The 12,812-nt window shown below is 37.4% G+C and overlaps 1 protein-coding gene across 2 annotated transcripts in view; it reads left to right on the top strand.

Annotated features, from left to right (window-relative positions):
• GRIK2 (glutamate ionotropic receptor kainate type subunit 2) overlaps nt 1-12,812 on the top strand; it is a 984,426-nt gene that overhangs the window by 890,086 nt on the left and 81,528 nt on the right. For both annotated transcript variants that reach the window (XM_077487191.1, XM_077487190.1), the window contains one exon: nt 5,914-6,139. In XM_077487191.1, coding sequence (XP_077343317.1) covers nt 5,914-6,139 — 226 coding nt within the window. The remainder of the gene's footprint in view (nt 1-5,913; nt 6,140-12,812) is intronic.

Raw genomic sequence — 12,812 nt, 5'->3', positions numbered from 1 at the left:
CTTTTTTGTAAACAATAGTTTTTGGGGTATTTTTTTCCTAATTTGGTGCTTAGGAAGAGTTCACATTTAGTTGACACTACCCATTACCTTGTCCACAAAATAATTAGTAGAGTCCTGATTTTCAGCTTTGGAGCAGGGTTTTTTTTTGGGGGGGGTAGGTTTTCTTCCCCCCCTCCCCCATTACACTTTCTACTCAAGGACTTGTACAACCAAATACTTTTGTATGCAACTAGATTCAATACAGATTTGGAGGGGTATGCATTTTTTTGCACTTCTAAAATATGTATTTTAAGTCTGCAAAAAGCTAACTTAGCAAAAAAAAAATCTACTTTTTATGTCAACATTAATATAAACAGTTGGTACATTAATGTACTTGGGCCAAACAAAAGCCATGGAAATGATGCTCCAACATTTGACAATTTAGTTAGAAGGGCCCAGCTCAAAAGAGCTTACAATCTACAAAAGTATGACACTAAAAAGTTGACACATTAAACAAATCACATTAGAAAAGCAGGAATAGAAATCAAGCTAACAACAAGCATGACTGTCTTTTTTGTGATCAGAAGTCCTCGCCCCAAACGCAAAAAAAGTTACATTCCAGAATTTTCATAAGCAAAAACAGACAAAATTAATAAAAAAGCCAAAAGGGCAGTGCACAAACTACATTGATACACACAGCAGGAATTAATTAGCAGAATCTTTCCTTTGCATCTTAACCATTACATAGCAGTTGTAAGTCTAAAGCCTCATACACACGGTCGGACTTTGTACAAACTTTTCCGTGGACTTTTGTACAAAGGGCGTGGTCCACAAGTTTGTATTGCATACACACGGTCGGACTTTTTGACAACAAACACGAACGTAATGACGTCACAACGTACTGACGCCGCTTCAAAAGAGGACGTTCAATAACTCCAGCGCCACCTTTGGTGAACTTCTGTATTGTAGTCTGATCTTTTGCATTGGTTCTGAGCATGCGTGTTTGTACCTTGTACAAAAGTCCGATGCTTTTGCGTACACACGGTCGGACTTTGCTCCATCGGACTTTTGTTGCCAGAAAGTTTGTCCGTTCGCACAGCCAACAAAAGTCCGATGAAAACAGAAAAAGTTTGTCCGATGGAGCGTACACACAGTCGGATGTTGCTCCAAAACAGCTAATTTGCATGTTTGTTGTCAAAAAGTCCGACCGTGTGTACGGGCCTTTACATGGGAGATTTAGAAGCAATCATATATATAAGTATTTCATTCATTCATTCATAATCATCAAACAGCCTAAAGCCTCATACACACGATAGGACTTTGTACAAACTTTCCCTTGGATTTTTGTACAAAGGGTGTCGGCCCTGAACTTGTATTGCATACACACAGCAGGACTTTTTCAGCCAACTTTCACCAAATCATGGGGTTTATCTGCTCTTTACCGCCACCTGTGGTCAACTTCTGTATTGTTGTCTGATCTTTTGCATTGGTTCTGAGCATGCCTGTTTGTACTTTGTACAAAAGTCCTATGGTTTTCTGTACACACGATCAGACTTTGCTCCATCGGACTTTTGTTGCCAGAAAGTTTGTCCGTTCGCACAGCCAACAAAAGTCAGATGAAAACTAAAAAAGTTTGTCCGATGGAGCGTACACACGGTCGGATGTTGCTCCAAAAGAGCTAATTTGCATGTTTGTTGTCAAAAAGTCTGATCGTGTGTATGGGCCTTTAGTGAGCTGAGGGTCAGGAATTATGCACTCAAAACCCACAAAAACCATATCTATTTGTAACCCAATATGCACTTTTTTTATTTTTATTTTTTATTAGTCTCCGTAAATTAACAAAAGCACACATATACTGTATTTTTGTAAATATTTTATTATATCTTTTCATGTGACAACACTGAAGAAATAACACTTTGCTACAATGTAAAGTAGAGAGTGTACAGCTTGTATAACAGTGTAAATTTCCTGTCCCCTCAAAATAACTCAACACACAGCGATTAATGTCTAAACCGCTGGCAACAAAAGTGAGTACACCCTAAGTGAAAATGTCCAGATTGGGTCCAATTATCCATTTTCCCTCCCCCGTGTCATGTGACTCATTAATGTTACAAGGTCTTAGGTGTGAAAAAGCAGGTGTTTTAAATTTGGTGCTATCGCTCTCACTCTCTCAAATTGGTCATTGGAAGTTCAACATGCACCTCATGGCAAAAAACTCTCTGAGGATCTGAAAAAAGAATTGTTGCTCCACATAAATATGGCTTAGGCTATAGGAAAATTGCCAAGACCCTGAAACTAAGCTGTAGCACGGTGGCCAAGACCACACAGTGGTTTAACAGTACAGGTTTCACTCAAAACAGGCATTGCCATGGTTGACCAAAAAAGGTGAGTACACATGCTCAGGATCATATCCAGAGGTTGTCACCATTGTTGCAAGGACAATTTCTTTGATTGAAAGATACATTTCAGCTGAACATGAAAAGGATTTAATTGGGGAAGTTACAATTGTACCATTAGAATCAAAGGCTGAAACTTGCACTGGCCTACATATTTCTCATTTTCACTCCCAAAAAATGCTCCTTAACCTAAGGCTCAGTTTGGTATTTACTATAACTCATGGTAAAAAAGACATGTGAGTTAAAATGAGAGTAGTTTGCATGTCTGAGTATGCTCAGTTGTGCTGGCACCTAGTTGTAAAGAGACAGGGAATTTATCTCTTCTTGGACTTTTAAAGATATTTCAGTGTATAAATCACTTTTTCACACATTTTAAAAGCAGATTATCTTTAAAAAAATATAATGCATATTTCAGTACCATTTAGGTAATCATATCATGCTCTAAACCTTAATTCCATGTGCAATTCTCCAGGTCCTAACAAGAGTAAGCCCTTGTACACACGATCGGAGATTCCGACGGAATGTGTCCTATCAGACCGTTTTGTCGGATAATCCGACTGTGTGTGGTATGCATCGGACTGTTTCCGTCGGAATATCCGTCGGACCCAATTTTCCAACTTGTTGGAAATATTTTCCGACAAACTGGTCCGATCGGACATACTCCAATCATGTGTTGAGAATTGTGATCGGACAAAGTGCCATGCATGCTCAGATCAAATTCCTACATCAAAGCTATTGGCTACTAGTGTGAACGTAGTCCCGTCGTAACGAAATAACGTCATCACGTTCTGAACGATCGGATTTTCCAACAACTTGGTCCGACCGTGTGTATGCAACAGTTTCGGACACAATCCTTCGGACAAAATCCGTCGGACAAAATCCAACGGATTTGGTTGTCGGAATCTCCGACCGTGTGTACAAGGGCTAAGGGTTTGAAGGCTATCTGTTTTCTGGGCACTATAGTAAATTTTATTTTGGGAGTATTTTTGCACCAGTGCTATGGTGAATTTCGTTTTAGAGCTAATTACTGCAAGTGTGCCATTTTATTGCTAATTAGCACATGGCGCTATAGTAAATGACCCCCTATGTTGCACATTATATGCTCCATTCTGCTTACTATATGCAATTTACATAATTTGCACTGATAGCTAACACAGTATTTTGATAATAATAAAGAGCCACTATTTGTAAATTAAAAAAAAAATAAGGTAAAAGTAATAATTAAATAATTATACTTTTTTTTTTAAACGTTATGTTTTTTTACAGAGCCAGTGTTTTTTTTTTTTATATGTACTCATAGGGGGTTATTTACTAGTGGAAAGATCCACTTTGCACTGCAAGTGCACTTGAAAGTAAAGTCACTGTAGATCCGAGGGGGACATGCAAGGAAAATAAAAAACAGCATTTTAGCTTGCACATGATTGGATGATAAAATTAGCAGAGCTTCCCCTCATTTCAGATCTACCCCTTAGATTTAGAGCAACTGCATTTCCAAGTGCACTTGCAGTGCAAAGTGGATTTTCCTTTCGTAAATAACCCCCATCGCGTTGTTTTCTTGGAAATCATGTTGTGTTATTCAATTTTCATACAAACAAATTCATTGTTGAATTTGTCTTTCATCTTGATAAATAGCATTAGCTACATAATTTAACTTGAGCTAGAGCCGAAATAATTCTTGGATTCTGCATCTCTTTAATTTAATCAATTTTATTTAGAAATCCATTGTAATATCTATTTGTAAATTTTTTAAATTGCCAGTGTGAGGTCAATATGTATTTTTCATAAAAAGGTCTAACGTGTTATGTTTCAGTTGTTTATTTGCTTGTTTTGGCTAATGTTTGGTAAAGTCTTCTAGAGGTTTTGATCCAAGCTACAGCCAAACTTCCTATTATTTATTACATCTGGACTGGAGCTAAAGGATGCTTTAAGAGATTTGTAAGTGCAACCAACATCTTGGTAAATAGGATGACAATCTTTGTTTAAGATGATGCTTTTAAAATTGGTTTTAAAAGCTAAAATTAAAAGAAAACTGCTGGAGTTAGTAGTGAAAAAGAAATGTGACATTTTAGAACAACACGTGGACTGAAAATTGAAAGTAAGATGAAACTATAAAATTGCTATGGTAACAATTGCATATGATATATTAATGTTTAAACAAAAGTAGAGTCGTCCATTAAAGGGGTCCTAACTTCTAAGACGAGTCCAACTTTTTTCAGCCAGAAGCTGTGTTATACTGCTCCAGACACTCTGTGTTTCGTAGAAGTAACTCTGTTTTGGTTATTAGGATTTAAATTGATCCCTGAATAGTCAGTAAATAAATATAACACAACTATAATATGGGTTTAAGTTACGGAGAGCAAGATGGAGGGAAGAGGAGAGAAATACTTCTTTGCTGGAGCAGAGGGGTCACTAGAAACCTTTCCAAGTACAGCATTGATGTTAGAGGTACCCAGAATGTCTATTGAGCTTTGTAAATACCATATTTTTTACTAATTTATAACAGAAATTGGATCTTTGTTTTATGTAAAATGGGGAAGCATTAGAATCACTGTCATTTTTTTTTTTTCTAAAGGGTTCTCTGGGTTTGGGGGATTCACTCTTACTTCCTGTTCAATTTGTTACTGGAACAGTAGGTGAGGAAAAAAAATCTACCAAAGGGGATACTTGTTGTGACACCTGTTAAAAGTGTAATGTTCCCTGACTTCCACAGGTTTAACTGTGTATTGTCATACATTTCTCTGGGAAAAAAGTTCTATATTTACAGAGCCCAGCAGCTCATATTCAAATTTAAAAAAAGAAAAGAGCCACCCATCCTCTGCTGTGCTTTCTCTTTTGAAAACCCATAATGTCCCACCAATCTTGTGTTGAGTGTAATCTGTAGTAAATGAAATGAATACATAAAAAAATGGATAATCATAATCTTTAAAAAAAGACTCAAAAAACATAGTAGTTTCCTTTTCACATTTGCATTATACTCCTAATTTTGTAAGATTCCTTACATTGATTTTGCAGCCATATTTGAATGTATCTCTTCAGAATTTTCTTTGTGCCTTTTACATAAGCCTTTCAATAGGTGCATTTGTTCAACTGTAATTATGTCAATGCACGTAAATAACCATGTTTATTACATTACATTCAAATGTCATGAGCTGTATTTTATATTTAATTAGTAATGATTTAAGCGTGACGTTATGTGTATTTTGGTAACGCTTCCACACAGTCTTATGTTTTCTTGTCCCTGTTTAAACTCCATCAATGATTTTGATTTCACCAACAATTTAAAAAAATAATATTAAGGTTATATTAATTCAGGTGGGGTGAAAATTCCTACATAAATGATATATTCATCTGATTTCCAAGTACTTTCACAATTATACATTATTTTTATCCTGTTGAAATAAATGTTATTAGGTATTTTATTCTATTCAGCAATGCAGTAATTTTAATATTTCTGTATAAATGCAGGATTTCTGTTTACTCCTCCTATTACCTTTTTGGTTGCATATTGATTTAAAAGGGTACTTGTATTCTTTCCCAGAAATCCAAAATTCCAACCTATGAAAAGATGTGGGCCTTCATGAATAGCAGGAGCCAGTCGGTGCTTGTCAAAAATAATGAAGAAGGTATTCAGCGTGTACTCACCTCTGATTATGCCTTTCTAATGGAGTCAACAACCATTGAATTTGTCACGCAGCGCAACTGTAACCTGACACAGATTGGAGGCCTTATAGATTCAAAAGGTTATGGTGTTGGAACTCCCATGGGTATGTTTTGTGTCAATTATTTTGTCTTTGTTCATTTATCTTAGCTGGTACAAGAAAAAAATGTAATGTCTTAACAATAATTGTATATGGTTAGGCACTATTATACTGTAATACTATATATGTATATATATTTTTTTAAGTTCAAATATATGTTTTTTTCACAATATAGCCTACATTTTTTTTTCTAAATACTGACAAACCCTTACATTAAACTATTATTTAATTACTTAGGAGGAAAATATTGCATATATCTAATTGTGTGTCAATTCAAAAATTCATTTCTAATATAGTGGGTTTTAGGCATACTATATTTTATACATAAAGAAACAAAATTCTAAGTTTAATAGTGACATCAAGAGGCACATCAGTTTTTCCTATCAAACAGTATAAACCCTGATATGGTTTTTGAAAATAAATTGATAGCATTGGTTTATACAGGTAACTGGTGTTCTTAAGTTCAAACATATGAACGCTAATTTCATAATTTCATAATTTTTTTTGTTAAAATTGTATTTGTTGTGAAATGATTGTTAAAAATTAGGCATGTCATTATTGGGTTTATTATCCTTCTTCAACATTTTTCTCTATATTTATTAACTGCTTTCTGACCGCCTCATGCAGATATACTGCGGCAGAATGGCACGTACAGGCAGAATCATGTACCTGTACGTTTCCCTTTAAAAGGTGAGTTGCGGGTGCATGCGTGCTGCCGGCGGTGAGCACGTGCACCTGCTGGGAGGTTCGTGAGCGCGATCGTGGGTCCTGCAGAGTCAACATCCAAGGGGATACCCGTGATCATCTTGTGGAGAGGAAGAATGGGGAAATGCTAATGTAAACAAGCATTTCCCCATTCTGCCTAGTGACACTGTCACTGATCCCTGCTCCCTGTAATCGGGAGCAGTGATCAGTGTTGTGTAACACACAGCCCCCCCTCACAGTTAGAATCACTCCCTAGGACACACTTAACCCCTATAGCACCACCTAGGGGTTAACCCCTTCACTGCCAGTCACATTTACACAGTAATCAATGCATTTTTAATTGCACTGATCCCTGTATAAATGTGAATGGTCCCAAAATCACACTTTACGATCTGTCCACCATAATGTTGCAGTCACGATACAAATCGCTAATCACCGCCATTACTAAAAAAAAAATTATAATAAAAATGCCATAAAACTATCCCCTATATTGTAAATGGTATAACTTTTGTGCAAACCAATCAATGAACACTTATTGCGATTTTTTTTTTACCAAAAATATGTAGAAGAATATGTATCGGCCTAAACTTAGGAAACAAAAATGTTTTTTTTATATATATTTTTGGGGGATATTTATTATAGCAAAAAGTAAAAAATAGTGAATTTTTTTCAAAATTGTCGCAATATTTTTGTTTATAGCCGAAAAAATAAAAACCACAAAGGTGATCAAATACCACCAAAAGAAAGCTCTATTTGTGAGGAAAAAAAGACATCGATTTTATTTGGGAGGCCATGTCGTACGACTGCACAATTGTCAGCTAAAGCGACACCGAATCACATAAAACGCTCTGGTCTTTGGCCAGCCAAATGGCCCGGGGCTTAAGTGGTTAAACATGACAGGCATTGAATAATAAAAAACAGTTCCTACATATTTTTCTGTATATTATTTAGCAAAACATTTAAAAATGAAATTATTATTGTTGTAGGTTGTACATTTTTATACCAACATCAAATAATGTATTAAATATCATATGCTGTGGAATATAGCCACGCCTTTCAGGAACTCATATTATTATTTCAAAGCATTATCTATATTCAAACTCTTTTTTGTTCTGCCACTTGTAAAAAGCATTCATCAAAGGCTAAACCAAGTCTTTCATGGAAGCTCTTCAGTGCAGTTGGTACAATTCTGCCAATTCATCAAAGGCATAAGAAGAGACTCTAATTGATTGAGAATATAGCAATTTGCAAGGGTGTACTGTAACTGCACAGTGTAAGAATCAGCTTGCCTAAACGGGAAAGAAAATAAGGTTCCATATTTCTCCTAGTGGTAAAAGAATACGAAAAGCCAAAAATGTAACCAGAATGTCCAAAATATATGCAAAGTAACATTTGCCTATAGTACGCTGTGCACTGCTTTTGAACCTGATCCCTCAATAAAATGTGTATATAGATATATTTATATGTGTATATACATAGTGTAAGTTATCATATTTAATTAAAGAGCTCACAGAGAAGTAATCCAGATGCCAAAGCATGTATGAAGGGCTTTCTGCTTACATTTTATCATCATTGCTGCAGAAAAATAGGTTCCCTTGCAGGGGTAAGTCTCTTCACAGTCCAACAAACAATAAATGGTTTTATGCCTCCTGCCTAGTTGTGAGACGGCACTGGGTCTGCTCAAACTTTCAGACATGTTCCATCCCAGACTGTGTGCAGTCCAACACACAAAGCCCCTATTAAGCCCAAGGAAAAACACATTTTGCCTCAGGTGGGGGAACAGATATGGCCAATACTAGAGGCACCTATCACTACCACCAGTTTATCTTATGAAACTCTACAACCTAGGCAGTAGGAAAACTCCATCCACAACACCAGCAGGAAATCCTTAAATAGCGCTTCTTGGCTGGTGCCACTCATGATAAGGGAACATAGGGGGTTATTTACGAAAGGTAAATCCACTTTGCACTACAAGTGCACTTGGAAGTGCAGTTGCTGTAAATCTGAGGGGTAGATCTGAAATTAGGGGAAGCTCTGCTTATTTTATCATCCAATCATGTGCAAGCAAAATGCTGTTTTTTTATTTTCCTTGCATGTCCCACTCAGATCTACAGCAACTGCACTTCCAAAGTTCCAAAGATTGAATGAAATTGCAATATAATAGTCAGGATAATTATAATCCACCGAAAACAAAAATACTGGTAATTGTAGTTTAAGAAGGTGAACATAGCAATTGTGTTATAGTAGCACCAAAATGGGTGACTGAAGCATCTTTTTATTATTGTATTGATAAAATAGTATAATATAAAGAAATCATAACAGGATTCCTTTCTCGTGTATCACAATTACTAGTATTTTTGTTTTTGTTTTTCGTGGATTATAATTATCCTGACTATTATTTTGCAATTTAATTACTCTACAATTTACGGTCTAAATGATGTATTTTGGCTGCTTCTTGTTTTTATTTTTTGATACTACTTAATAAATTTATACCTGTTTAATGAATTGCTGTTTTTGGTGCTCACCTCTATAACAGACATACTATCTCCATAAATTGTCCCATTATTTTGGCAAGAGCTGTGTCTCTTTCCTTCTTCATTTTATAATCAGTCTTAGGGATTGTGAGAACCATGCCTGTTTCCGGAAATTGTCCAATTACTATAATCATATATTCTGTTCTGTGACAATCTGTGTATGTATCTGCTTTCCTTAACCATCCTGGCGGTATTCCCGAGTGTGGTTCAGGGTGAACTTTCAGTATCAAAAGTGGTAACCCTGAACCACACTCGGGATCGCATCGCAGTATTCAGGCAAAGTTACTTACCCTGAACCAGGATCCTGTGATGTCTCCCTGCCATGTGTATGAGCTGTTTCCTCTGCTCGATCTATTACAGTGCCAGACACCATTGCATTGCATGGGGACGGAGCCCGGCACCAAATTCAAAAAGTGAAAAACACAGAACACATACAGTACATCGTAATCTTACAGATTACATTACTGTATCAAATTATTTCACACCCCTTTTATCCCTAATGCTTTGTCCAGTGCCCTCCATGCACTTTTATAATATATATACTTTTCTTACTGCCTGGAATCTTGAGATTATCCATAGCAACCAAAAAGTGTCCCTTTACATTAGAAGTGGTTTTAGACCAGCTAGAAAGCAGTGATAATAAATTAGAATCACTTGCAGAATTGAGCAATAGTGATTCGATAGGAAGGTTAAATAAAGAATTACAAAAAAAAAAAAATTGTCCATCACCTGCTGGACCTGCCAGTAGTCTGTAGTGAGATCAACAGTGGTTATTTCCTGGCTGAACCCAGCCTCTCAATAATTTCATCAATCTGGGTTGTAAAGTAAATGTCAAATTTTGACACTTCATTTAGCTCAGAAGACATCAGAAGAAGTCCTAAGGAACCATTTGGCTTGGGAATCAAGATTTTACCATTTACAGATTTCCTTATAACCCTGACAACTAACATTCTCTGCAACTCTTTGGCTACTGCCTGTCACAGGCCTGAGGAACCAGATAAAGTTGAACTGAACTGGAACCTTGTGGTCCATGATCATGTTATGATTAATTATATTGTGCATCCTAGCAACTCCGAGAAGAAACCCTTATTTCACTCTAGAAATTCTGTCACTTCTTGTTGCTGAGATATGAACAGGGACTCTTTTCTGTGTGGGAATATCACAATGTGGGCTTTTTTTTAATCTTTCCATGCTTTTATTAAATGTACATGATAGATCTCCCATCCGTCTGATTTGTGCATCTTCTACAACCTGTTCCAATTTTTTAAAGGGTCCTTGACACTTAGCCAGGAACTAACTTTCCTCTATTTGAACTAAAACAAATACATAACCCCTCAGCTAGAAAGTTCAAATATTTGTAGACCTATTGTACATTTTACTGTGTACTTCTTGCTTTTTGCACATGTTCCTGGACAAGATTTATTACTGAGGCAAGTTTATCTTGCATAGTTGAGATTGGCTCTATGACACCCTTGTAGGGAGTGGTTTGTCTCGCAGATTTTGCACAATTCCCAAAACAGTGTAAAGTCTCTTCCCAAGTGTTTCACTGTGCACCTTGACTGGGGACACAGCCACTTCATGGCAGACAGGTTCTCCCCACCCCCTGACTGGTTTTAGAGATTACCAGCTCTGTTGGGTACTTTTTACAGTTTATTTGTATGCACACCACCCCTTCCTGGTGCTGGGTCAGTTGTTCTAGGTCAATAAGCTAGGTATGGACCAGGGGAACCAGGCTTCCAGAATGCAGGGAGGCATGCACACTTGAATGCACAGATGCACTTAGAAGCAATGTGCCCCCACTCACTGCATCACGTACACTGGGGATGCTTATGGGTTCTAACTGGACTTTCCAAATGAGGCAGGCCCTGCAACAGTTGGTGGCCTTCCAACCCCTCTTGTGAACCTCTTTGTACCTCCCCTTTGTTGCTTTGCTGTCTGTGTTGATAGAGAAGTCAGTCTTTTGTTTTCTAGGGATATTAGAGGTGTAGATTCTGACAAGAGGTCCTTAACAGCAGAATAGTGCTCCACCAACTCAGATGATTTTGGATGAGCTTGGCTCACCCACCTCCTCAGCTCTGGAGGTACAATCCTCCTTGGTAACCCTCTCAATGATCTGGGGCCCTGTAAGCATTTCAGGCTGCAGCAGACATTGACCAGGTTGATCAGTATATACATTTGAGAGTGGGGAGACCCCTCCCTGTGTTAGCTTGAGCTGTGTACCCACTATGCCCTAACTGAAGTTATTACTCCCAGATTCCAAAAGATATCTGCTTTTAATTTGTCATAATCTTGGGTATCACCAGTGGTCATGTTTAAGTACATATTTTGGGAGCCGCCTTCTCACAATGGTGAAAAAAGTGCTGCCCACTCTTACTTAGGTTAGGTCCTTCAACTCGAAAGTACATACAAATCCTTCCTCATCATCTTGGGCAACTATCCTTTACAAAAAGGGGGCTTACTGGTCTGGCAGCAGTTGCATGACTTCTGCTAAGGAATGTCAGTCTTTTTCTGCTGCCTTGGCAAAAGTAGTTACCCACGTCTTAGTACTTGCCAGCTCGGCACCCAACAGTGTATTTGATTTTAGCTGAGCTCAATTAGTCTGCTGATGATGTGACATAGTCTGCTGTTGCTGGGCAGTCAACAGTTTGTGTGTTTCTTACTATTGTAACCAAATCTTTTGCTGCTGTGCCTGGTCCATCTGTTGTATTGCAGCATTAGCTTGAAGTATGGCCTTTATCAAGTCCTCAACGCTTCATATTCAAAATGAGTACAGCAGTACACTGTGCCTTTAAGTGGTGTAGCTTGCAGTGTGTGAACCTTCAAATAAACCGCATGCTGTCAGCAGGATCACAGTGGCTACTGAATCCTTCTCCCAGGACACACAGAAGATTGGCAAATTTAGCAATGCCCCTTTTTCTCACTACTGACACCTAATTTTCATGGTTCTTAGCTCATTGGCACTTTAGCACAAGGAACACACAGCACATGACAAGCAAACTCACTTTTCAGCAGGGATCAGCAGAATGAGTGTCCGCTGCATCCTTCCACCAATTGTAAGTAATCAGCTTCAAGCCAAGAGCTCACAGAGTGGTAACGGAGATGCCATGGGGTCCATGCACACTAGAAGCAGGAAAAAATAACACAACCTCTAATATAAAAATTGGAAGAATAAATGTTTATAGTAGCTCATATTGCTCAATAGTTTAGGAGGGTTTATGAGCATTTGCTTTTATAAGCATTTTTTTCCAAAGCATTCCCCTCCACTTATTTTTCACTATAATCAATGTACACTTGAAAACGCCAAACACATTCCTTGCTTAAGTGCGTTTATGAGTGTTTAGCATTTTTTCTACCTAAAAAACTCCTCTCAAAAATGCACTTGTGATGTTTTTTACTGCCTCTAAATTCTCCTCTCAAGATATGCTTCTAAACGCCCTAAT

Source organism: Lithobates pipiens, unplaced genomic scaffold (assembly GCF_037356315.1).
Source record: "Lithobates pipiens isolate NorthernLeopardFrog02 unplaced genomic scaffold, aLitPip1_a1.2 Scaffold_18, whole genome shotgun sequence".
NCBI classification, from domain to species: Eukaryota; Metazoa; Chordata; class Amphibia; order Anura; family Ranidae; genus Lithobates; species Lithobates pipiens.
Note: the sequence above shows the minus strand (reverse complement) of the source record. Positions and strands in the feature narration are given on the sequence as shown.